General features: G+C 41.7%; 2 protein-coding genes across 3 annotated transcripts in view; one reads left to right on the top strand and one right to left on the bottom strand.

The window, feature by feature from the left end:
- drosha (drosha ribonuclease III) overlaps positions 1-15,060 on the top strand; it is a gene marked incomplete at its 5' end in the record, with an annotated part of 79,132 nt that extends 64,072 nt beyond the window's left edge. Inside the window, 5 exon segments of the mRNA XM_035665676.1 lie at positions 1,992-2,074; positions 3,554-3,657; positions 6,232-6,324; positions 7,308-7,354; positions 14,381-15,060. Of these exon segments, the coding sequence (XP_035521569.1) occupies positions 1,992-2,074; positions 3,554-3,657; positions 6,232-6,324; positions 7,308-7,354; positions 14,381-14,511 (458 nt within the window).
- Positions 15,061-15,613: 553 nt separating this feature from the next.
- LOC118330997 (cadherin-6-like) overlaps positions 15,614-27,825 on the bottom strand; it is a 59,572-nt gene continuing 47,360 nt past the window's right edge. For both annotated transcript variants that reach the window (XM_035665791.1, XM_035665870.1), the window contains exons 8-12: positions 24,212-24,348; positions 22,674-22,795; positions 20,607-20,724; positions 20,097-20,348; positions 15,614-19,054 (exon numbers count right to left, since the gene is read on the bottom strand). In XM_035665791.1, coding sequence (XP_035521684.1) covers positions 18,552-19,054; positions 20,097-20,348; positions 20,607-20,724; positions 22,674-22,795; positions 24,212-24,348 — 1,132 coding nt within the window. In that variant the 3' untranslated portion in view covers positions 15,614-18,551. The remainder of the gene's footprint in view (positions 19,055-20,096; positions 20,349-20,606; positions 20,725-22,673; positions 22,796-24,211; positions 24,349-27,825) is intronic.

Here is a 27,825-nt window from a genome sequence, read left to right as displayed (position 1 = left end):
TTCTTTGTTTTTCTTTTAATTCCACCAGCCACTACTGCCACAACAATTCCCTTAATTAATAAGCTGCTGGTGGTATTCTACCAGCTTAATAGTTTTCTTTTTAACAGAATAAGACATCCAGAGAATGCTTAGTAAAATAAATGGATGGCAGAATAGTCACATTTGGCATCTAAAGAGAAAATTAGCGGCTTTGGTCGTTCAATCCATCCTGCTAGAGAGTCTCATAACTGAAATTAACAGTGGTAGCTGTGCACCAGCCTCACTACTCTTTACACACTGAGTGTTAGTTTCTAGATAATTCTTAACTAAGTGAGGGGGAAAAAAGAAAGTGAATAACAGTAAAATGAAGAATAAGTGCTCCAGGGCAGTAGCATTGATTCGGCAGAACTTAATGCTTATATTTCAGAATTTGTTTTAATATGTTATACATTATAATGAGAACAAGTGTTAGAGCGCCTCTTTCTCATCATTTCTCATATTTTCCTATGTATGTTTGTGGGTGGAAAGCCTTTCAGTGATCATGTCATGCCATAGTGACTTCTCAAGTCACACTCATTCCCATACAAAGTAGCAGGTAAATTGTAATTCCCAATCAGTAAGTTGTGTTATGTTAGCTTATTTCAGATATGTCTTATTAGATGTGTCAGCCCATGAGAGACAAAAAATTACAAAAAAGAAATGCCAAAATGTGTTTAGGATCATTACAAAACAGTGTTTAAATGATGTAGTTTATTTGACTGTAAAATGTAACACTCAGCAAATATCGTGGTCATCATATACCATAAACATTTTTTGAAGGGAAAGATCCATTAAGTCTTGGTTTCGGCTAGAAAAATCCAATATAATGGATACTTCTCCTTCAAATTTCGAGTTTTATTACATGACCTGCTGATATGAATGCATAATGTCCCCAAGTCAGTATAAAATAAATGGTAGGTTCTTCTTTTATTCATGGCTGCGTATGGGTATAAAATCGAATGCATTTAGCTTGAGAAAAAGTTATGGTTGCTTTAATTTCAACTTTTTTTAATTTAAACTTTACTGCATTTTCAAAACCACAACTAAAAGGCAGTGTTGGATAATTAGAGGCAAGAGTGGAGAGAGCAAGAGTGTATGGGTGTTATTGGGAGATCCCTTGCAATCCACTCTAAGCCAACAGAGGGTGCCAGCAGTGACAGGGACTGTAGTACAAAGGGAAAAGACAATAGACTATTCCAGATTGTCAGTCAAAGTGGAAAAAACTGGGGAAAACAAAGGGAGAAAAAAAAAAAGCACTGATGCTTTCCAGGTCAGCATTCAATGGGCAGACCTTAATACATAAGCTTTATGTCATTTGCCTTTCAAATTATCCTTCAAGGTTTGGGCCAGAGCAGAGTTGATGACACAGGAAGGGAGACGAGGGTCAGTGCTGGAAATGAGTGCAGCTCTTGCGCATATGAACAGTCGTGCCCTGCAGCTACAGCAGACCCTCACTGGCCTGCTGAAATATTACCTATTATTCCTCTCTCATGTCCCACTGTCTTAGTCACGGAGATGAGTAAATGCTCTGGCAGCTAATAGAAGAGGAAAACAAAAGGACAGCCCTGAGATGAAGATGACACCCAGCACCTACCGCTTACATTTCAAATCTTTTTCAGTTCACCTAGACCTCCAGTTACTCTCCATTCAGCTTGACATACAGTTTTATCTTGTATATTATACTATATACGTTTCTGTGAACTCTATGTGGCCCTCACTATACCAATTTCCTGTTTGAATGAAAAAGGCAAGGAACTACATAGGCATCTTTTCCAGTTGTTTACATTAATACCACGTCACTTGCTGTCGAGAGCCACAGCTGAGGTCTTTGTTTTAATGTTTTATTTACTTGAGGAGCAAGCAGAGAGCCAACTGTTAAGTGGAGCAGAAAAAGAAGCCATTCATCAACTACCACGTTCTATTGCCATATGTTTTTTTTTTTATACATGCTCTCTTTATTTTTCTTTCTGCAGCTTTCATTGCAGCCCTCTACATTGATAAAGACCTGGAGTATGTGCACACCTTCATGAATGTCTGCTTTTTCCCACGGCTGAAGGTGAGCCCCTATTCATAGCTATTCACCACTCGCATCTGATCAATAAGCCGCTGAGCCGGGCACCTCAGAGAGAAAGAACCAGGGAGACGATGATGAGGAGGGAGCTAATGGCTGGGCCCTAATGGTGCCAGCATTGACGCAAGGCCTGAAGTGGTGCTCGGCTGTTGAATGCCTCTCGCGACGGCGGCTTGATCGCTTTTTTAGTCTTCTTTAACGGAAATCGCAGCAGCGTTTTTGGTGATTTTCTATGGGTCCGAGAAGTGCTTGGGCTGTTAATGGTGTCCACTTCTGGAGTGTTCCAGGAGTTGGATAAATCGAGTAAGCTTCAGTCAAGACTCCCATGGCCAGATATAAGTGAGGAAGGACAGGCATTTTATTCTCAAGCACCACTGGATTGTCCAAATTTAGATAGAAGAGCTCTAAGACACAAACTATCACACACACTCTTACACCTAAACAGGCATGCGCACGAGTGTGCACACACACATGCTCATGTACGGGTACCCACACAGCGTGGACCTCTCCTTGTGAAGATGCTGCAGTGGTCTGATATGCCATGCTAATTGCTGTCTTGGTGTGCCTCTCCAGGGAGAATCCCTAGCTCTGGAGGAGCTGAGCTTTGCGTCATGGTCGCTGCAAGAGAGCACCTCATTTCCACTTCCAACAGAAAAGTTGTGAAACAGCCAGCACGTCTCCTTACATAGCCTCCTGGAAACCACAGCGATGCACACTGTGCTTCTTCATCCAATTTGGATGGAAATAGAGAGGCAAAACCAGGGACATACAGGCTCTTTTCCTTATGTTCCCTCCTTTTCCTTATGAAAAGAGCGTAGCCACTGTATATGCTACACTCTTTTCAAAACAGCCTAATTTCTCTGCTTTAGGCTAAAGGGGTGTAGTTGCCCCCCAGAGGGAGGAAAAGTGGGAAGGAGAAAAAGGGAAGTAAAGCGCGAAAGCAAGAACAGCGGAGATGGAGGGTTTGGGGGGCAGTAAAGCGAGAGAGTAAGAGAGCGCGAGCAACAGAAGCAGAGGCACTCTTTGTAGAAAATTAATAGGAGCAGACAGTTCTGGATTCAAAGTCTGCCTTTTTATGACAAGGCTGCTTCCCTGTTAATGGAAGGGCTTTTAGAAGTCCCCCTTGGATAAGAGAAATGTATCAGGGCAGCACACCTGGGAGACTCCCAGACGCTCTTTATATCTGGCCGGGGATTGGCTTTTGTCTTAAGTAGCCTGTGATTTGTACTCACCGTGAAGACTCAGATGGAGAGCCAGTCAGGGAGAGAGCAAATAAGTGAGTGCAGAAAGAGGGGGTAAAAATGGTGTAGAGGGTCATGGCAAGAATGAAATAAAAGCATGAGCGACTGAGGGAGAGAGTTTGCAACTGCGGCTCATTTTTGTTTCTTATTTTTTTTGTTAAAAGAAGTTTGTGAAAGCAGAAGGTTGACTACGTGCGCGGTGTGTTTGGTTTGTGTGTTGCAGGAGTTCATTCTGAACCAGGACTGGAATGACCCAAAGTCTCAGCTGCAGCAGTGCTGTTTGACCCTGAGAACGGAGGGCAAGGAACCTGATATCCCGCTGTACAAGTAAGACCCCAGAAATCACAGAGACACACCAGCTATTTGAAGCTAGCACTGATGTTCTATTTCAGAAAGTAAAACAAGCAGACTGACAGCGACTTTGCTATCACACTAAAATCAATTTAAAAGAGCTTTTTTTTTAATTAAAGAGTAGCTCAACTAATTCTTCGGAATCCACAACCTTTTAATGGTAGAACCCACAAGCAAAACTGTCAGTTTGGCTGTGGTCTAATAGACGTTAAAGCATATATATGCTGCAATATATATTGTATTAAATAAGAATCGGGCAGTTTTGGAGCCATTCTGAGATTTGCCCCCTGTAACCTAAACCTGTGCAGACCCTCATGTCTGCTTACACTGCGCATAGAAGGCAAGTGTTGATGTCCCTTTTTTACAGCTTCACCTGAACGTCTATATTTGAGATGGGTTCAGTCAGCCATCACATGGACTGCAGTACACATTCAGCGAAATGAAATGGCACAAACATGATTTACAAGACTTTTCTCCTTGCCATTGGTCCCTGAACATTGTGAATAGCTGTGTAAAGGTCTCTGTTGTTGTGATAAATAAACATGCCCAAAGAGACCCCTTATTTGACAAAAGGTCAAGGAGCAAGTGTCATTTGACAGAATGCTTTTGAGAGCTGCCATGAAGCAGTGTGTTTGTCACCATGGAAACTGACAAACAGTGTTTTCTCTGAGAAAAAAGGGGGTCGGCTGGACGTGCAAGAGCGGTTGGAGATGGAGCAGTTCTCTGTACAATGAACTTCACAATCTGGCATTTAATCAGTCCCTTCTTCCTCCCTTTTTTCTCTTCCTTGTATTTATTTGGATGTTTTTTTCAATGCTCTTCTGTTTATTATTCAGTCTATCTGCGCCACTGATGGTGATTTTTGACACAGCACAACTCTGACACTACAATCAACACTTCCCTCCAACTCTATTGCCCACGAGAACGTGAACGAGAAACAAATGGAGCTTCTGGCTGACTTGAATCTTAACATTTTAGCTCACACATTTGTACACAAGAAAATAAGAAAAGGCTAGGTACCGACGAATTTGAGACTTTCGCCACAGCTTTGAGTGTAATTACCACTTTGTTCCTGATCGACGAATACACAGGAGCAGCTGATAATCTTGAGCACGTACTCATGAGATAACCTGACCTGTGGGTCGATAAAACCAGCTTGTGCACCTTTTTATAGCGTTTCATACAGCAGCAGATTGCTTCCATTCTGTAAGGGGTTCGTCTGACTTTGTTTACAAGTGTGGACAGTAAAGAAACATAGGGTGAGCTAAAAGTGTGAGCCAGATGGAAACGGGCTAAATGACCGAGGGCAGTAAAGGACACGGAAAACGGGGAAGAAAAAGAGTTAATGCATCAACCCCCCTGCTAAAGGGTTCCCTAGTGAATGTGTCTGGTTGATGACAGATTCACACCTCAACCCCAGCACCATCACTTTACTGTACATCTCGTCTGGGCAGGACACACCAGGGAGCAGACACATACACACTTTCACATTGTGCAGAGAATGGCCCGAGTCAGTAAGTAGCTGCTTGTAGTGAGAACTGAAGCTCGTACAGACCCTCTACGGTGCTGTTTCTTCTCCATCGCACACTTCCATCTGTGTGCAGCCTTGAAGTTGACAACTTCCCAACAGCTCACAGATTTCCTTTTTATTCCGTCTCTCGTTTTGTGTTATTTCAGCGGCGTGATAATTCCAAGTGACACGCGCTCCCTGTTGAGATTTGGCTAAAACATCGTGCACAAGAGTCTTATTTTCTCCACACATGCAATGTGCTTCTTCATTTGTAAGTGAGAAAGGGGGCTGAATTATTGATACAGTGTCATAAGTGACCACATTGCATTAAAAATGGATTGCTCTCCTGAAATAAGTAAATTGTCTGTGAATAATTTAGGTGACTCACAGCTTGGGTTTGAGATGTTTATGCTAATGTTAACATTTCAAACATCTCCCAAGTTTTGTCTGCCGTCTTGTACATATGTCCCTGCAGAAATGCAACCAATTGACAGCTTATCTTTTTTTCTTTTTTTTTTTAAATGAGGTACATCTGTAAATTAGTTGAGCGATATTCTCTTGTCATCTGTCTCAGATTTCTTGGTCCCTCTTTAGCTTTTTCATTGTTTACCCTTCTAGCGCACCAAAGACTCATGGGTCCCTCAAAAGCTATTGTCATTCTTTTATTTCAATTCCTCTTCCAACATGTCATTTTTTTATATTTTTTTTTCCAAAAAAAACAGATCTTGGTATCTGAAGATGATGGGTGTGGGGAGTTGGGGAGGCTTTAAAAGTTGTTTATATGTCCCTCAGATGGCTTCTGCGTGTTCTCAAAGCACACTACTAAATCAAAGCGTTATTCCCTTCCTCTCAACCCGCCGCTTGAGATGAATTATTTGTTCCAATTGAAAACCTTTTTTTTACCTCCCTTTTTTCTTGTTATTTCTCTGAAGGACAATGTCCCCGAGTGTCCTTGTGCCTTTCTCCTGGGTATTATTATTATTATTTCTCAACTCTACCCTCCTTTCTCACATCCCATATTTCTGTGTTTGAATTTGCAGGACCCTGCAGACAGTGGGGCCTTCGCACGCTCGCACCTACACCGTCGCCGTGTATTTCAAAGGGGAGCGAATTGGCTGTGGCAAAGGCCCAAGGTGAGTAAGACAGTACAGTACAATAAGACATGATGGGACGAGGCGCTCCACTTCTCAGTGCGCCGCTAATGGGCTCGAGAATAATGGCTGTGCTTTATTGATGGTGTTTATTATAGCAATTAAGCTCTTGTTGGCCTATTCTATCGGGAGAGACATTATGCAGAATGAAAATGAATCGATTCATTATTGATTTGACGTAAATTGTGTTATGGAAATATCACTTTGTGCAGGAGAAGAGTCTGTGACCAGGCGACACTGCATCTGGGGCTGCATTTAGGTCTACCTCTCCCTGGGATGTTGTGCTCACAGCAGGACAGGGATGTGTGTGTGTTTGTGGGTGTATGTTTGTGTTTGACTGCACACCTTTGTGTGTGCTCACACATTGACGCTTTTGTAAAGTAAAGAAAGTGAATCAGTGCGCGGAAGCCTTTTCAGGGTTGGAGGGGTTGACAATAAAGCTGCAGCTGAGCCTGCGAGAAATGAAACCTAAATCCATCAAACATCTTCCAACCCCCCCAGCCCCCCTCCACATGTGGAAATCCCCTCCACAGCCCCCTGCTTGAAAGCGCTCTCTCTTGCTCTAAGCTGGCGATAAGTTTGTCCCTTCCATAGGATCTTTGACAGCTTACTGTTTTTGTATTTACATGACTTAAGCTCCCAGCCACCTCCGCTGCCTGGCTATGATCACACAGCACATAATATATACAGAGGGACGGCGAATTGCGGGCGTAAACAGTGCCCAGCGCCGAGCCGCCAATAGGCTTACCTTTTTGAAATGTGTGCACTGTGTTACCTGGGATTGTTTGGCAAAAGGGCTCATTCAAAACAAATATAAAGCACTTTTGATAATCCGCTCAATATTGGGCCTTTTTTTTTTTTTTTTGACAGAATTTCAGAAAAGGGACATTTTGAATATGCTAAAGACCTTTTCTCCCTGTTTCTGTCTCCCTCTCTGTCTCCTTTTTCAAATATTTCTAATCTAGCATCCAACAGGCGGAAATGGGAGCTGCGATGGATGCGCTTGAAAAATGTGAGTTGTTTGGCAACACGAACCCCTCCCCTCCACACACACACACACACACACACACACACACATACAGATATTCACACTTTAAGCCTTTCACACGCTTTGCCTTCAGTGTTGAATATTAGCCTTGGCTGTACAGTATGCAAGATGGCTGGCAGAGAGCTGCGGCCTGACCAGCCGGTTGGCTGCGACATATAGGACATTAGGCTGTTTGAAGTGCTAGCCCAGAGCACAGGCATGGGGCCTAGCCAGGACCATGGAAGCTAAGCGCCCTCGACCATGTCGATCATCTCGAGGGACCACAGGAAGTTTGTGTCAAGGGCCGTGCAAAGTTTGTAATTTTTTTTTTGTTGCGTTTTCGAGCCCTTTTACAGACCACGAGAGCGAGGCTTCACAATCTGAGCGACTCTCTTGTGCTCAGCACTCCTCTTCAGATGTGAACGAGTGCAGTTGACGTGCTCCCTATGTGCTGCTTCACTCCTTGGCTGTTTTTCATCTTGTCATCAACCACCACTTAAGGAAAATAGATAGTGGTTTTTAGGCATTTACAATGTCTCATCCACTGCCAAGTAAAAATACAATTACAGGGCTCTCAGAAACACATCCACGAGCCATTTCCATCATCTCCCATTCGCCTCTTATTCGCAATGCATATGTATGTGGAGGCATAATATCATAGATTACACTGAATGTGTTGGAGGTGGGAATGTGTTCAAGTGCAATTTTTGGGCTGGACTCTTGCTATCCTTGTGACCACCGCATTAATCAAATGTACAATTTGTTCTTTACTCGACTAATTAGCTGGAGGTGAACACAAATGGCTTTGTTGGAACAGGACTACAGAACTTGCAAAGGGCAGGAAGGTCATACTTTGATTTCATTTGGCTCATAAATGAGGCCTCCAGCCACTTGTGATTGATACTGTTTGTGCTCCCAAGCTTTAACTTTTTATGAAACATTAGCGCAAGGGTGTTATTATTTAAAGCCGTTCTCTCTGTCTGCTTCTGGCTCCCCCTCTCCCTCACCTCCCTCCCTCTTTATCAGGGGGCGTAGTTCAGTGCACACAGTCTCTCTCCTGTGTCTTCCTCCCTCTCTTAATTCCTCCCATTTCCTCTCCCCAGTGTACACCTCTGTCACCATGATTGATAGATGCTCATTGCTAGTAAATGAACATTTCCCTCGTCATAAATTGCTGTTTCATGTGACTAGATTAGCAATGCCTTTTAAAAGGTCAGTTGATTTAAAATCATCTTTTCAAGTCTTCCTTCCTTGGGTGCAAAATGCTTCCAGTTTTGAGGGCTTTGTTTGACTTTGTACTGTCACTTAATTTAAACCCTAATTTACAACTCACCCCTCAGCTCGATGTACTCTTTTCTTTCTTCCGCAGTACCTGAGGTGAGCCTGTCAATTACATGATTTTAATAAATTTTTTAGAGAGAGAGAGAGAAAATGCAGATAGGCATTAGCAATAAGGTGCTAATATTATTTTTTTAATAGAAAAGAAATACGTCTTAGATTTTTCAATCAACATTTTTCATTTACAAGGTAAAAATCATTTGCGGTTTTTCTCCTTTATATTATCGAAATTAAATATCTTTCTGTTTTGGACTGTTTATCAGACAAGCTCTGGAAACTTACTTTCTAACTTTTATCCAGAATGACTAATTAATAATGAAAGTAATCATTAATTTGGAACCCCAATGTGGTTGCACCTGGCTGAAGAATCTCATCCAGTGAATTGTTGGTTCTGCTTGAACACATCTCTTCCACCATCCATCATTTACAGATAGCGCTCATTATTTAGAGGTCAGTTTTTATCACTTCTGTGTAAGAAATTTGGAGCTTTCATATTCTATTATTCCATTGAGTGTCTTCTTTTTGAGATAAATATGCAAGGTCAGTCAGCAGGGTTCAAACACGCCTTTGAAGGATGTGCATGTCTCCTGGCCATGAGTTTATGTAATGAGACTCGAGCTCATCTGCTGCAGAACCGCCTGACGCATCAACTCCTATTGCCGCATTGTCTCTCATGTGATTGTCAAGGGCCTCGCTTCATTTGTTCGCATAGCAAGACTAATCAAGGACATTAGCCCCGGTGTCATGTAATTCGTCATTGATTGTCTTGTTGGCCCTCACTGCAGCATTGGCTACACCATTACTCCTCTTGTACAACAGCCCTACCTTGTGTTACTGTCGGATCGAAAACACCTCCCCGCAACGTGTCAGGATTCATTTCCATGTTTTATTTAAGGCCTCCTCGAGTATCAGCAGCACTTTGAGCAAGATTGAACTTTTTGTTTCTGCTGCAGCGCTTTTCCTGGCAGACAGAATCCACGGCTCCAGCGGTGTCGAAGAGGTGAGAGACATGGCTGTGTTCAGTCAGACAGCTCAGAGCTCATTAAAGAGATCGGGGGCCCAATATTTGGTGTGTGTGCTGTCTGTAGCCGATCCACTGGTGGCTCAGCTGATTCACATTTCATTATTTGATGGCCCACGTTTTGACAGTCTCCTGCCTGTATCTGTCAAGGCAGAATTAAATGTTAACCAAGGCCCAGACTGGGAGAAACATGAGCGCAAACAAATCGAGCTGAGAGCAGCCAGGTAGGGGAACGGAGTCGACGGAAGGAAGAAGTCGGTGGTGCAGAGTTTCCCTGGCCCTGAGGCTCCATGCACCATGCGCCGTTAGGTCTAAGGCGACATCAAATATACATGGAAATGGCTTAACCATTTATCATTCATCCTTTCAGATAGTACTGTCTCTGTTTAAAGTCTCCAATCTCTCTCTAAGACTCAACCGCCTCCCATTCCCATTTTTTTTTCAGCTTCCTTGCAGCTGCTTGTTTCTCAAACAATGCAATATCTGTTGAATAAGAGAAGGAGCCTCGATTTGGCTAGTCGCTGGAAGGGGACTACATTTCTTCCTCAGCTTTCTCTAAACCCTTAATCTCCGGATAAAAGCCTTGGATGGATAGAGGCAAAGTAAAGTACAGTATGCAGGATCTCTATTCAATGGCTTGAGTCTTTTGTTTGCCCTTTGGCATGGCAGGAAAATCCCTTCATCAGCGCCACTACACTGGCGCACTATTGGCTTGTTGACGGATGTGGTGCGCGTGAAGCTCTAGGTGATAGACTCAGACGGCGCACTCCTTTGTGGAGTCGCCTCACAGCCCGAGCTTAGGCTGAATAGTGAATGCCTAAGTGAAAGGACACTGTATGTTCTTGTGCCCTTAAAAGGGGAGCTCATCCCTCATCACAGATTCCACATCCAGCTGCTGTGTGAGCGCGCATTTCAGCGCTGCCGTCAGTGGGCACAACAGGCCACGTTGTTGCCGAGGCCCCCCGACCGCCTCGCTGCTCCAAAAGCAGCTACGCCCCAGAAATCTCAAGACCGCAACCTCCGTCCTTGAGAGGAATTACTGCATTGTCGATAAACAAAAGACCTGAGCCGAGCTAAGTGCGTTAACGCCTTAACCAAAGGTAATCAGTATGCAGAGTGCGCCGTTCCTCAAAGGTGCTTTTCTCCAGAACACTGGACGGCTGAGAATTCTCAATATGTCTTTGCGATGCCCAACACAGACTGGAATGAAAAGCCTTGTGTATTCTTTAGCAACCCAATTCTTTGACGCATGTTAAACAATGTAAATGGCCAAAGCTTTTTTTATTTATTTTTTCCTCTCGAGTGGGTTATTCTCAAGTCTTATCCCAGGGAAAATGCTGGTGATTTCCATATTTTAACTGCAATATGTAGTTTTCTCTCCAAGGCTCACCAAGTGTTCCTTACTCACCGAAAGCATATTGAAATAGACTGTGTGTGTTTCTGTGTGTATCCATGCATGTGTGTGTCTCAAATTTCCCCCAGAATCATTTTTTTTTCTCAGTGCATTCTTTCTTCTGGATTTTTTTTATTTGATCGTCTCCTTTTTAATAGGATATTGCCGTTATCTTGCACTTTTGCTCTCCGTTGCCATAATGACGACTTAAGAGTTTTGCAAGAGGAAGAATACATCCTCCTCTTCTATTCACAAGTCAAACACATATGTAATGTCCTTTGCAGTTTTTACCATTTACCATGGGAGATTTAGCCAATTCCTCCTGACAATCAGTTTAAGAATGTATTGTTATTAGGCCATGAGTGAGGCCAAACATTTTTTTTTGTCCATAAATATAGATAGAAAACTGTGAACAATACCTTACAGTTTCCTAGAGCTCAATGTACTGAGCTTAAATTGGAGTTTTGTATGACCAAGAGTCTAAAATCTGAAGATATTTCATTTAAAATGATATAAAATACTGAAAATAGGCAAATCTTTAAGGTTGAAGTAGCCGGAAACTAAAACATTCATTCATTTAACACAGGGAACAAAAATACGCTTCTGACTATGATTATTATTAGATCTTGGATTAAGCATTCTTTAAATAAACTGTTTTCAAATGACTGATTTGCTCCAGCAGATGTTCAGATGGATAATGTGTCACTCCCGACATGTGAGAACCATTTTTACTTCTGCTCATGTGGTGTGTTTCTCCGACCGTGTATAGGGGTCTGTAGCGGTGGGACAGTGGCCGTTTCCAAAAAAAACACAATATCCACACCAGATAGTTAAATAGTTGGCTCAAACCCTAAGGTGTCATGTTATCAGCCGTGAGTCCACTGTCTGGACAATAGTAATAATTAAATTTTCCAATTTATCGGAGGATAATATTCCCTATCTGCCCATGATACAGCACAGGCCCCGAGTATTTCGACAGTGACGCATTTTCTTTTGTTTTGGGCTCTGTACTTCTGCACATTGGATTTCAAATGAAACAGTGTGAGGTTAAAGTGCTGACTCTCAGCTTTAAGGGTGTTTGAGGATGTTTACATCCATGCTGGGCAAACAGTCTAGACCTTTGTGGACCACAGTCCTTCCAATGTTATAAATCCTAAACAAACAACCAAAGAAAACAAGGTGTTTGTTTATGACCCAATAGTTGGATGGTCCTGAAAGAGTCCAAAAATGTAATACGATATTAATAAGTACGTTTTTCATTACTCTACAATCAATTGAAAATAAGAATTGTGTTTTCATTATCTTAGAATGAGATGTTTTTATCTCAAGAGGGAGTGGGTCCTCTTTCACGGAGGCCGCCATGAAGGACCACCATGTTTCTACAATAGCCCAGAACGGACCAAGCAAACAGTTTTTTTCGCAAATTACTACTATAGTTTCTCAATTTCGGTATTCAGTCGGTTGCAATCTGCAACTTCACTGGTAGACATTAAGACATTGTATAAGGAGTATGGTAGACCTGCTCTATTTAGTGTCCTGAGATAACTTGTGGTATGTGACTTGGCTCTATACACATAGAATAGAATAGAATTGAATTGAAAAGTCTCCAAACAACAGCCGCAGCAACTGGCAGAGCTTTACCAGAGAAGATAAGTGTGTGCTTATGTCTGTGGGTCATTGACTTCAGCAGACATTTACAATCAACGGTAAATACAATAACTTTATCCAAGTATCCGTTATTATCTTCTGCTCCTTTTAAAAGAGCTACAATTCTTCCTCTGACGGATTAAAACTGAAAGTGTTCTTACTTTACCTCTGACCTCTTATTTCAAACTCAACATGCTGAAGTACTAAGCCAAAACATTATTATGTATTATAATAAACCACTAACAGGAAGGTCAAAATGAGAACTATTAGAAAATAATTAGAAAACATGTGATGTCCTTTCCATTTTACCATCACAGACTGACAGAGACTCATATGGGAAACAGTATGGAAAGACTGATTTTAATTTGTTTAGGTTTGCATGGTCACAGTCAGCGACCGGAAAAACTGCACAGTCATATTTGTGTCTCAGCGAGTTGACACAAGCCATCGGGCATCCGTCATGCGTGCTGTTTTCAAATGAAGTGTGCAGTGGGTAGACCCAGTAATGTAAACACTTACTGGAAAATTACCTATGCTCTGAATATCAAAATTCCAAACTGCTACCTGGTAGGTCATTGGGTTGACCTGAGCTCCCGCTTATGGCTGAAAACTAAAGCCAAGCATAGCTTTTCAGTGAAATCCAAACATTTACAAACTGGGTGAATTATTCACTAAACACAACTAAAGAATAAAATGTTTCTTGATGGGTTAGGGAATTTTGAATTAGAGCTGAAAAATTCTCTTCAATTTTTCAAGCAAAATCTATCATTGCAAGTAAAAATGCAAAAAACGTTATTTGGTTTCAGTTTCTTAAATGTGAATTTTGCTGGTATTCTAAGCAAATTTTAGGTGCATTTTCGAGTATATCCTTGATTGCCAGGAGTCCTAACCTATCAGTCTATCATTGCGTCTGACACTGACAGCCGTCATTGAATCCACCCAGCCTCACTCTCTTTTTACCCATATCCGGGTTGTTTCTCTTTAGAAGCTCTAAAGCCAATACTACATTCATTTATTTCTACACTTTAATGGTTGACAACAAGTAGTAGTATTTTTCAGATAAAAGAGGTCTGGCAGTCAGCAGTTTTATATGCAAATTTTCAAAGCAACAATTACAAAGAGACAATTATAAAAACTTTTAACGATCATCTGCGCTCCAAATGCACTTTCTTAATCTGCTGCCTATATGTTCACATCCTATCAGCTCGTATCTGTTTTTGTTGTATTTTCTCTGCTGTCACGCCACACCATCTTATTACAGATCTCCTTTAGAAATGCTCACTTGTAATTATGTTATCAGATCTCAGTCATTGTGCTGAAACCAAACAAGGCCTGTCTAATTCCTTGTTACTTCATCATTATTAATGAAATAACAAGATGAGGGCAATTTAATCGCAATACTGCCCTCAACATTTTCGCTCCTTTGCCCAAAGTGACAACATGACACTTGCTATGAAAACTATAGTCTGTGCAATTTGAGCCCTAAATTGCTGTCCTCGCCCGGTTGGAAACTGACCTTGTTTCTTCACACCCCTGTCTCTGTGTCTCTCTCTTTATCTGTTCTCCTTGGACGACTTCTCTCTGTTTCCCGCTCTGCCTCTCCCTGTACCAGATAACTTCCCACAGATGGCTCATCAGAAGCGCTTCATCGAGCGGAAATACAGACAGGAGCTGAAGGAGATGAGACGAGAGCGGGAGCGGCAGGAGAAGGAGACCGACGAGGCGGAGGAATGCAGGAAGTGACAACACCTTTTTTTGGGGGGAGGCCAATCACGACCATCGTCCACATTAAGGAGCTCTGTCTGCAAATGTGGCAGCCGTCCAGGCAAGACTTGGCTAAATAGAGAAGCCACTAGTTGATCCACGGATCTGTGATAGTTTAGCAGTGATGACTGTTGCCTAAGTTCATTACATGAACATCGATGGGACACAGGTGACGAGAACCCACACATTTAGGGTGAAAGCAGTTTTTTGTCCACGATTTTCAAAGTTAAAGTGGGACAGAAGGCAAACAGAATTAGAAATGAAGCAAGATGCTGTCATGTTTTATGCTGTTTAGTACTGTAGCACTGTCGAAGGTGGCCTTATGTTGTCTTATGTTCATGTTTGTTGCCTGATCTTTAAATATTAAGTTGATGACTAACTTTTAAATCCAGAAACCACTGCAGGAGCTCACGTTATGACACATGCCAAAAAAATAGACATTAAACAAGTTTTTAAATGGAGTATGAAAAGATAAATAAACCATCAAAGTTAATATTGTAAATAAAGTTTCAGATTCTGTACCAATCAGTTGAGTTGTTTTTTTGCATTTAATGTAATCCCCACCCGCTCAGTGCTCTGCTAAGAGGCCTAAACCAGAGAAAGGCTTTAGTCAATTATATTCAATCAGTACAATGTCACCATCTGTCTCACATCTGCCACTCATCCTCTAATAATCAAAATGTGATTTTTTTTTTTTTTTTCCTACTCTTTTTTTTTTTTTTTAAACTCTCTCCAAATCCGATTGGCTCTCTAACAGATCTTAATTATAGATTGTCTAATTAACAATTTCCTCAGCTCAGTAGCCTCTGGATCCAGCTATTTAACGACGGCCGTCATATGAATTACTATCTGAAACGTAGAGTTGGGTCTTTTATATTGAGATTTATTGTAGATAATATATACATACCTGTGAGGATGGTAAATGTCATGCCTGCTAGCGTGTGGCTACTATCACATTTCAGATAAAAGTGAAATTATCCTCCACAACCAGAAGAAGTCAGGGAGAGTACTCAAGTAAATTAACCTGTCAAGTTATTAACCTTCCATTTAATGTGTAATGTCACAAAGAAAATAGAGGCTCTGATTTTAAAGATATTTAATCGTGTCATATAAATATTCAGTACAAAATATCACATTTTACAAAGCAGATTGATGAATGGCCAACGATGTAGGGCCCCTTACACTACCACAACCTCTCAGATTGTTTCTACATTGACAAAACTCGACTGCTCAATCACATTGTCACCAACATAATATACCGTATTAGAGGTGAGCCCCGAGGCCGACAGTGTCTACACATCAACAACCACAGATCTATTGTATCTGGAGAAAGAGGACATCAGCGTCACCATCTACTTGCCTCAACTTTAAAAAAAAAACACAAAAAAAGCACCCCGAGATGTGGCGGTACGTCACGATGTGCAACATTTTCTCTTATCTTAGCTGAGCATGGCGCCAATGCTTGGAGGCAATTACACTCTCCATAGGAAAACACAAGCACGTCTTCGTAATGGCGATATGCTGACACCCTGTATGAAGACAGAAAATAGTGAAGACTGAAGGAAAAAATGCTTTTGGTGAGTGCCGCTGTCATGTTGATTTCCATTTGAGACCTCACGTTGTACCTTGAGGCAGAAAAGCAGTTTTCTTAGAGTGAAGGGTTTCTAAACCCATTAAATGCTTATCATAGCAACATTGCTGCAGTCTGAAATGGCCACTTACACAATGGGAGCTCCAGCGACAAGCTAATAAACCAAACAAGGGGGCAAAAAAGAGCACGTGTATACAATAGCCGAGCATAAAGAAATTTCCAACCACTGTTATCAATTGGATTGTTTAATGTGCTGCACCGTCGTTGATGTCAAGCCTGTTCCGAGTACAGAGAGAAAAAGTGTTCCACCGTGGCAATTATGCCATTGTGTTTTGTTATTATTGTTTCAAATGTCTGATAAATGTCAGCCTCTTCACAGGTTGGCCTTTTGCTAAAGTGAGGGCAGAGCTTGTTTTAGCTGGCCTGTTTTTTCTTGTTGGTATCATTCTGCCCTAACAGTACAACCAGCCCTCTTTATTTCATAACTGTTTATTCATAGTTAGTAGGTCTTAAAGTAATTTTCTTGTTTCCTAAATCACATCAAAAACCAAACTGTTGTGTATTCTTTCTGCAGGATGATGTTTTGACCTTCTCTCTGAGCCAAAGACACACCTCTGGGTTTAAAAACCTTATTCCACACCATTCAAAGGTCAGGTGCCCCTCGATAAGCCCCTTTATGGAAAAGGCTGTTCGTCCCTCAGGAAATCAGTTGGGTAAAGCCTGAACACTTGGACTGGCTTCATGTTCAACGCTACATACGGTATATGTAATGAAGGGCAGAGTGCAGAAATTGGAGGATTTCTTTAAAGAAAATACTGGTGTCCTTATGTTACATTATTATACATTCGACTGCAGGGCAGAGGTCACCAAAATCTTAATCAGACAAGTGTAGGTTTTATCTTATCTTAATGTAATAAAAACTTTATTTTTTTATTTATTTTTTAAAACGATGTAGGTCATGTAGTACATTTAGACCTTTTTTTTGTTTGTTTTGAAAAGAATCCGATGCCAGAATCAAGAAAACTTCGTCTTCAGGCCATTTCTCATTACGCTGATTTGTTTTTACAACTTAAGGCAACTTGTCTGATTCATATCATAGACTTTGATGCTTTGTCAGATGAAGTATGAAAGCTGTACATAGTCCTTTCCTATAAATTCCAAACGTTGTTTTCGCCCCGTGCACAGATTCAAATGGTACCTTTCTATTTTTTTCACCTGAACAGATAAAATGAACCATTTAAAGGAAGAAAATAAAATTGCATGATGAATTTTAATGGCAACTCGCCACAAGATATTTAATCTAATTTGATGCTGTAGTTTCGAGCTTGTTGGCATCCTTCCAGCACTGGGAGTTAATGTGACTTTGACTTACACCATGCTGTACAAAGTGAAACATTTACACATTTCTGTGGTCGAGATGAGCAAAAAAGTCCAACAGGACCAGTATTTTCCTCTAACTGAGCTTGGTGATTTTTATCAACGTATGATAGAAAATAATACTGCGTGCTTCATTTTTCAGCTAGAGTTGGCTGCACAGAGAAAAGTGGTTCTGAAGACATTCAGCTCAATAAAGAAATATTTGGTATTTCAGCTCACCTCACAGCGAATGCTCAAAGCTGTGTGGAGTTGAAAATCAGATACTGCAAAATGACAAACTGGTGTGTTTGCGGGTGTTTGTTTGGCCATAAAATCCACATTCACTTACCACAGCTTCTTGTAAGCTTTAAAGAACATTAGCCACTCGTCGACAGCAAGGGACACAAATTTTGTTGATATATACCGCTCATATCCAATCTGTATTCTCATTTTTTCATCAGAGACGACAATGCCTACATTTTCTGGCACTTCTGGCTCAAGCCCAACTGTGGATAAGTGGCTAATGTGAGGCAGCCATCACTGAAAGGAGGGATCATTTGGACAATAGAGATCCCTAGAAAAACAAAACAACTGTACAGCGTATTGTATCATATTACCGTACGTACACAAGCTAAGATAGAACTCACAATATGCAGCATGTTTTTGTCCCAGAAACACTGAAAAATACATAGGCATATCTGTTGGTTTACAAAACTGCTCATTGAACGTGTCCATCACTCGCAGCTTTGGAAAAACAAACAAAAAGAAAATATCGGTATAGATATATTTGGGCCTCATGTGCACCCCGTATACACACAAAAAAGTCTTGACACAAAGTCTCTTTTCACTGCACCCTTGCAAAAAACGCAACTAACACTGACTGGACACACAAAGCCTACGTCTGGTCAACTGGACAACCGAATGGTGATCGATGGCGGTGAAAGAGCACTCAGACAAACGGTGCTCGTTTCTCAGTCCTTTCGCCATTTCTCTCGCCACACATGCACCAGAATCACCAGAAAGTTTTAAACGTGTTTCACATTTCTCTCCTCGTCTGTGTGCCAGGCTCTCGTTAGGAATCCCTGTCGCTGTCGTCGCCCCCGTACATGTCTGCCAGTTTCTTAAACCGGGGTCCCCACTCGCTCAGGTAGTTGTAGTCCTGGTCGCCATCGGTGGTCACCGACTCGAGTGAGCTGAGAGACTCCGCTACGGAACCGTTTCCCTCGTAGGCGTAGGTGGCCAGGGAGTCGTAAGGCGGCGCCGTTGGGTCACTGTCGTTGTCCTGGAGCCTCTGGTTGATGAAGTCTCTCACGTCCCCGTTATTGTCCCGAGTCGGGGGCAGCACAGGCCGTCGAACCGGAGGGTAGAAGGTCTCGGGGACAATGTCCCTCCGCTGCTTGCTCTCCTCGATGGCCTCTGGGTTGCGCAGTGTGCCGATATCAAAGGCCTGAGTGTCCTCCTCTCCGCCCCCTTCGTCGTTGTAGCTGACAACGTTGTCTCTGACATCCTCTTTGGAGATGATCAGAGGCTCCTTCTTCCTCTGTCTCCTCAGGGCAGCAAACAGCACCACGATCACTGCAGGGACATCGAAAACAAAGAGAACAAGTAACAGAGTTAGGTGACTTTTGCTGTTGTTTCTTTGCTCCCTCTCCTTGTTCTGAAGGCCAGTGACTGTCCGGGGGGAATTGTTGATGTTGCATGAGTGTTCACTGATGTTCAGGGACTTTGTCTGACTTTGTAGAACAGGCTCAGCTACCACAAGGATGCATTATGTATTTTTCCCTTCTCAGGGCCACTGCTGCTTAAGATCACGAAGGAATGCAGTTTAAGAAAAGTACATTGTGTGCTAGAAACGCAACTTATGGACCTTCTGTACCACTATGATGTTTGATTGATGCACATAAAGCTGACCTGGCCTCTTTGAATGAAATGGAAAATTAAAATGGTCATTAAAATATAGTTACTAGCAATTTATAAAAATGCCTTTTACCATCTAAGCTAGTTTTATAACCTGGGCCCAGGTTCAAATGTAATTTTTCAGAAATTGAACTTTGGCTTTCTAATACGACTGAAGTTGAAAAGTTTTTATGTATTTGCAAGAAATCAACCTCTGAAACATCTGTGCTGTGTTAGGACATAAAGGACGGGGTAGTAATAGAAGCTCCCTAAGCTAATGCAGCAGCCCCACCAATAGCTCCATCACTGCTTATAGCTCTACTAGGCAGGAGTTTTATGTAAAAATGCACCTGTTCTTTTTTTAATCCTAAAGCACAAAGTTGGGTTGCAATAAAGCACAATGCTCCATTCCCCCAGCTGAGATGCTGTAGATCTTTTGCTGCTTTGCTGTTCAAATCAAATTAACATGTCAGCTGTGGTCACTGGCAGAATTATCCGCCCACAGGAAGCGATGAATCACATTAAAGAGTGAAATACAAAACTGTCTCTTTAACACCTGCGAGAGGCGATTTGCTATAGTGGGAGTGGAGCTTCAAGAAATGCTCAAATCGAATTTTCAGTGAAGCCACCCTGGTTAAATAAAGATCAAATTGAAAAACAAATGTTTGCGAGATTGAGCTGCAGGTGCATTTCCTATCCGTCTCATACAGCCTGTACTCACTGAGCAGAATGATGACACAAAGCAAGATGGCCACCAGGGCGCCCGTGCTGAGTCCCGCCCTCGCTGTGAGTGCCTCGGCGTTGCACAGCTTCATGTTGCCCTCGCGGTCGCAGGTGCACACTCGGACCGTCAGGGTGTTGGTGCTGCTTTGCATAGGGAACTCTCCGTCAGAAATGACCACAGGCACGTGGTAGACGCTCTTGTGCAGGCTGTTGTAGCTGTTCCTCCGGGTTAGAATCCAGGCCGTGTTGTCTGAAAACAGCATATCCAGTTACTATGCAGCAATCAATAACCTGAAAGAATATTTCAATGAACTGTACTCTAAATTTCATTTGGTCTGTGAATGTGCTTTTAGTGCTGCGAGATGAAAAAACACTATAAATCACATCATGAGCAGTACAACAGTGGATGTGGGTAAGTTTAACAGCAGGTATAAGTGCCTTATGGGAACATTATACACAAGATTTAAGTTAATCTGAAGACCACAAGTGCCAGCTGGGAGTGTATCACCTTTGTTATCACGGACAGAGAAGTTAGCCTTCCCAGCAGCCTCCTGTGCAAGACTGAAGAAGAACCTGTGTCCTCCGAGGGGCTCGTCAGGATCTGTGGCACTCACGGTTTGTATCCTCTGAAATAAGAAACGGGCAGGTGAGTAACATAAACTTAAAGCAGCCATATTGAAGAAACACTAACGAACATCGGCTGTGAATAACTGCTATGACTATAACCATCTTACAAGTTTTCAATAATATACTTTAAGGCTCCGTTTAACTGGAACCCATCATTTCACCACTGAGCTTTAATAAAAGAGTGGCTAATCCAGTGAACTAAATACTTAACAAATCAGTCAAGTATTTAGTTCATATTGGAAAATCCAGAACTCTGAGAGAATCAGGCAGTGTATGAGGCCAGTTCCTTCATTTACAACATAGCCTGCAATGGCCTAATGCAACCAGCAATATTTAATAGCTCAGTATAAACACTGGTATACGGTATGTTGTCATATTGGCCAACATTAGCTATAAACCATCTAAAAAGATATCAACAGTAAAAGCTTGTTTTGTCTTTTTATAAAGACAAATGGCCAACGGCATTTAGAAAGTAACAAAACCTCAGATTTCAGGGACGCAGCACTAAACACATGTAACACCTATTACACCTAATAGTTTTTTATTACTGTTGTTGTCTAAATGGACAAACTCTTACTGAACAACATGCTCATGTCAGCAGGCCAATGATAAGTATATTTACTCAAGTACTGCACATAAATACAATTTGGAGGATAGTGTCTATGTTATGCTACTTTGTTTTATTACTAGTTATTCTGCAAACTCATTAAATATATAAAACAATAAATACATTCTAATGTATATAAAGCAGTTAAAATTGGCTCCACGTTTAACAGCTACATATTAATGCATCAATAACAATCTGCATTTAGCAGGACAACAGTATTTCTTTTTTCTCTCTGCTTTAACGTAATGATCTGAGTACTTCTCCCCCGCTCCTGATGAGGTCTAATATCTGAAGGATAATATTCTGTACACACATTTTAGGTTGTTTGAATACCACATAGTGTAAGTGTAACAAGTTCCTGTGAGCCCAGATAAACTCTCGACAGCAACATTCGGTTCAGTGTGATTACCAGATATGTGGTTGAACTGACGCTGAAACTGATGACTGTGTCAAAACGTATGTCTAATGTGTCGCAGCACTTTCCCGCTTGGGAGGAAAGGCGGCAACTGGAAAGACAAACTGTGAGGCTGTGATGTTTGACTACAACATGTAATGTATGTGACTCTCTCCAATGACTGCAGATGTGTTATTTACTTCTTTAATTTGTATTTGGAGCTGTTGGAACTGTATTTATGTACCTGACGAAAACAGGTGTATGTGTTAGATGTTGCACCCAAATCCGATTCTTAAGACAGACTGTCCACACTGTTTGCAAATGATCACATCGAATCACCAATCTGTCTGTATGGGTTGCTTCGGTAACTATGTATGCGTCAGTAACTTCACATATCCGCCCCATATTAAGCTGTGATTGGCCCAACCAGATCCAGGTCTCTGTCTGAACAGGAGGGGGGCCCAATGTATCTGCCAGAGCAAATAAAACATGAGCTTGCAGATTGGTCCTAGCTTAGCTCTGCTAGTCGCAGCATTGATTCTGCTCAGTTGCTGTGATGCATTTCAGTCACTTGGGATTTGGCGTCGTCGTGTGTTGCGAGGGATGAAAAAGACACTTTGAAATCCGATTTGTGTGGCCAGACTGAGATGTGTCTGTAGAAATCGAGATTGGAATCATATTTCATACAAACTACAAATGTGGCTTCAATCAGTTTTTTTCACCAGAATTTCTAAAAATCAATCTGAATAAGACAGATTATGGGCTGGCAGCCTGAACAAGGCCTCAGTTACTCCACCCATCTAGTACTTCTTCTGTCTTAAAACACACGTGACACAATTACAAATACGCTCTGAGGTCTCCTAATTGCGTTCTGAGCTGGAAGCGGACCCCGAACCGGGACGTGGAGATGAAGCCATGACGACTGCTTTGTGTTCGGCCATACCAACCTGATTAGCCTTAGCGTTCTCGCACACAAACGTCTCATAATTGGTGGCGAATGTCGGAGCGTTGTCGTTGACATCCAGCACTCTGATGTAAACAGGTACACGGCTGATCTGCCGAGGGTTGTCTAGGAAACACAAAGGTGAAGACAGTTAATTTACACTAATGAATACTTCTTTACCTATCATAACCATACCACGGCACATGTATTGTGTCTTGTGTGTGGATTTAATATTGTGACTGAAGTAATATTGTTAACATAACGAGATTAATATTCTCCACAAATTATATGTGATAAATAAAAGAAATGACTATATATAAATAGCATGAAGAAATATGATTAAGGTCTATACACATCTTGATTAGTCTCCACTTGTATTCCACATTAATGAATACTCAAATTGGATTATGGGGATTCACTAAAACAAATTTGAACTACTGTAAATTCTCAAATAAAAGCCAATATTCATCTTTTTTTTTTTTGAGTTTATTTGCATTTTTCTTTTGCATATTTGCACCAGAGTGCATACAACATTTTATTGTACTTTGCCTTATAACTGAAGTTTACATTTTTAATACTTATATATATATATATATATATACGTAGATATATTTAATGTGTTTAGTTTTTTATCCTGTGTTTCCTTTTCAAATTCTTATTTTTACTGAATGATGATTTACTCTTTAATTCCAGTCAGTTCTATTTCTCCGTTCTTTCAATAGGTACTGTTAGTGGAACCCATAACTTCCTGCAGATGTTTCACATTTAAAGCCTACACGGGCAGGGGAGAGATTATAGTGTTTGAGCTACTGGAAATGGACTGTAATGTTAAACACTTGTGCAGGAAGTGTTGAGTTTCACTGACATTAACATAACACCAAACAACAAAAGAAAAAGGTGACTTCCTGCATACTTTTCACATTAAAAGTCTTCCAGCAGCTCAAAAGGCATCATCCTGCCACTTTCCATGCTTTTAGTTTTAAATGACAGTAATTTAATGCTGGTAAACAAGGTAAGTGGAATCAATTGCTGGATGTGATTGGTAATTCTGTTAAAAAGAAAAGCTGGTACGAGGCTGGTGTGTACAACATGACTTTGTCGTTGTGCTGATGCGAATAAAGTTACAGAAATGGATCATTTGTATCAAGTACACATGGAGAAGTGTTGAGTTTGTAGATCGGAGACAGGGAAACTTCTCACTAATTTGCTAAAATATACCTATAATAGCAAGCAAAATGTATAATAATCTATTATCTGATATGCCTGTTTCAAATAAGGGCCTGGTCCTCTCTGCAGTTTAGTTAAATAAAGGCCTGCAGCCATGTTTTGAGATTTGACAGTATGTGTAAGTGCTACTCGGGGTGGGGAACAAACACCAGCTAACCGCCAAATGCTGGGTGAACTGGCAGTGACTTTTCTAGTACTCTACAAAACCCCCTTTTTTCACGTCAACACACATCAACTCCAAAAATCCAATTTGGTGGACAGAATAAGAGGGAGCGGGTGAACAGAAATGTCTGCTTCCCGTCCTTCTGCACTTACTGAACTCTGTGGCGGTGACAGAGATGTTGTGCCAGGCGTTCTCTTCTCTGTCCAGCTCCCTGAAGATGAACACTGACCCGTTGCCAGCATGGATGTTGAACACTCTGTCCATGTCCGTGCGCCGATCAATAGAGTACCTGCACAAAACACACACAGGGATCGGCTTGTAAACCCGTGCGCTCTGGCTGTGTGTCAGTGCGCTGTGTTCCCCGGGCGATGGATATGGGGAACATTCACATTTACAGAGTTTCTCAGGTGCAAACCAGAGTGAAAATGGTCACATTCACTGGTGAGACTTGGTTAAATTGACAATATGTGTGGTTAAAGGGGTTTCAGCAGGCAGGAGGTACTCAAAACAAGTCTGACTAAGCATGATGGACTTGTCTGCACTCTGCCATCATTTCCTTTCTTTGCAATTCATAGCACACAGGAACGCATTAAGGAAAATATTAATTTTAGCATCAATCCAGGCAGCGCTTTGCCCTCAGAAGAAACTATGTTGAAGAGGACAAAATTGGTTTTCACCTGCACAAATAAACCAAACTTTAATAAGCGTGCTTCTAAACATCTTCAGACTCCTGCTAAAAGCTCACTTTACACACACACAAAAAACATGTTTTCTCAATTACCCTTTGTGGTATCTAACTGAGAGGATTTGGATACAGCAGTGTATGGAATTTCATGCTTTTACAGAAAAAATGTCCTTGTAACTGGATATCCAACATCCAAACCAAGAGATTGGATGCTGATTTTTGTCTTTTACAGATTTTCAAAATTGCTTCGCTCAGTTGCGCCTCTTACCTTGACGTTTTTCTACTTTCCTGAAGTAACAGTTATTTAAACATACAAACGGTACAATTCAGACACCAGATGTATTATTCAAGTGTGAAATTGTTTCAAATAATTAACACTCAAACTTCCATTTAGTATGTCCCCACTGTGTTGCAGGACAAGGGAGCACCATGTTTTCCTCCAAATACCTTTCCATTTTGAATTCGTTTTCCATTCCAGAAAAGCGTAAGTGACCCAAAATTATTATAATTGAACCACAACGGTGCAAATGTGCTCCAAATAATTTGTTGGTAAGCTATTTTTCTTTGGGCCCTCTGCAGTCTACTGCGTGGTTAGATTGAATAAACTGTGATTTGTCAGTTCGTAGTACGTTTAGCTGACATTCTGTGATCCAATTCCAACAGTGCTAACCCGAGACCAACCTTCTTTTCCTGTTTTGAAGTCCAAGGACAACTTTTTTAAAGCAACATGCCTGGTAATTCCAGCTTTTTACAGGCATTGTACATCGTTGACACTGAAACCGGAAGCTGTCTGGTCAAATTTTGATGCTAAACTTCCAATTTCTTTTATCAATGACGGCTGATCTCTTGCATTCTTATTTAACTGTTGCTCAGAGGTATCTTTGTCTCTTTCTGCCCTTTCAATTGTCAGTCTGGCTGAACCATTGTACAGCGGTTTGTACAAAACATTCCTTTTTTGCAAACCTTTCATACAAAATATCAACTATTTGTGAAGACCTTCTACAACCTAAAAACACGAAAGACCATTCAAAAATACAGAGTAGTCCTTCTCAGCCTCTGACAGAACCAAATCTGGCAGGCGATTCCAAACTTTTGAACGGTGTCGGGCGTCACAGTTGCTGAAGATGGAGCACAAATATCAGACAAATCTGAGCCCATGAAAACAACATTATCTGCATGACTAGATACAACTGGAGGTAGGTAAGACTGTATATATTTGGTGATTTGGGGGACTGACCCTTTAATATGTCTAACAGTCTTGAATAGTCTGTCCTGTGGTGATGACAGATTTATTTGGTGTTTGCAGACACACACACACAAGCGTGCATGAGGCAACAGGTTATCCAGTCGTGTTGTTTTTCTCTGCTTCCCAGACTACTGCGATACATCAGTGTGATTAATGGAGTAGCAGGCATCAGGAGGGCCGGCGTAAGAAGGAGGAGACCCCCGAGGGCAGACTATGAACCCGGGCTCTCAATGCACCGCCGCACCACTCTCGCCTTGCCGCACCACCCCCTCCTCCCAACACCCCCAACCCCTCCCTCCTGCTTCTCCCGTATCAACCATTTTAGTGTCTTTATCCAAACACTCCCTCCTCATCTGTGCCTGCCTCTCCTCCGCTCCTACCACCTTGCCGCGCCGACAGTAACTCTAACCTCGTTAAATCTGCGTCGGCCGTGGGCTTTACTAATTGCTTTTCTAATATTCCCAATAATTCAGATGGCTGGGCCTAACCCTTCCCCTGAGTAATGGCAGAGAGATAACAGCGCGCCTCGTCCTGACCGGGCACCCAAAGTGCTGCACTCAGCATGCAGGCAGCTGGCTGGATGGGAGGCCAAGCAGAAGGACATGGAGGGTTACAGAAATGTTACTGATCAGCGCGTTGGGACATATATCCTCTTCCCTCGCTACAGAAGCTACATGTCCGGCTGGCTTGCCCCAGTAGTTTCAGAAGAGATTCTTCGAGAACAAGAGTCAGCAGGCATCCAGTATTAATATTGATTTGGGGATTTAAGGGTCAAAAGGGGTCATGACCTGGGCTATATTTGGATGAAAACGTTTGTTTCGGTTGAAGTTCCATCATTTTTAACACTTTCTAATATATATTCATCTAAATGTTGTTGAAAAGTGAGAAAACTAAAAAACGTGGTAAGACAATCTCACCTCAAGGTCCATGCAGAAGCTATTCTGGAGCTGATGATATTACATAGTCTTCATCAACAGATAGAGTCATAGAATTAAAGAAGTTCAAATTCATGTCAACTTTAAAGGACTTCTCAATCATGTTTTCCAGCGTTAACTGCTGCTGAAACAAAGATTGAAAGCTCCTCAGCAGCGAACGGACCTCGAGGTCGCTGCTGTTTTCAAGGTCAAGAATGAACTAGAATTTATCGCAGTTTTAACACAAATCTGCAACACTTATTGGGCACTTTTGTGTATGAACATGATGTGTGCCTGAGGATAGATGACATTTTGAAAGAATATTCGATCTCTTAATTGTTCAATTTTCATGCCAAACCATTCTCACTTGGCAAGAAGGTTTCCAGTGTTTTTCCCAAAGTCTGCCCTTGCTAAGCTGACGACTGGAAACAGCATTTAGAATATCGCAGCACTAAAACGCTTCATTAAAACCAGGGCTAATAAAATTCTTTTAAGAGTTGGCAGGTGTTTCAGACAGAGACCCATAGGACAGAAAACACTGGGAAAGTATTCCAACGTGTGTATAATATTCAAAAACATTCCTGCGTGTGTAACAAGAGGAAAAAAGAAAATAATTTCAGGATTCAAAACCTTGAATTTCTTTATGTTCTAGGGCCTTGGACATCAGTAATGAGTCTCCTTCACACTGGCTGACTAGCCAAAATATAATAGGCTAATAGAAAATAGGCCATATCTGCTACAGTAGATCATTCAGTATTCATGTGTGTCTGCACATGCTGTATGTTCGTGCATGCAGAAGTCCGTGCTTACTGAGGGTACTTTGTATACATCCGTGCCCACATGTGCACGTGTCTGCATATGTTGTGGCGAGCGGCGCAAGCTAATAAAGATAACCGTCTCATGCCAGGCAGCCCCCAGGCT

This window comes from Morone saxatilis, unplaced genomic scaffold, assembly GCF_004916995.1.
Source record: "Morone saxatilis isolate NCDOM2014 unplaced genomic scaffold, NCSU_SB_2.0 Contig0, whole genome shotgun sequence".
NCBI lineage: Eukaryota > Metazoa > Chordata > Actinopteri > Moronidae > Morone > Morone saxatilis.
Note: the sequence above shows the minus strand (reverse complement) of the source record. Positions and strands in the feature narration are given on the sequence as shown.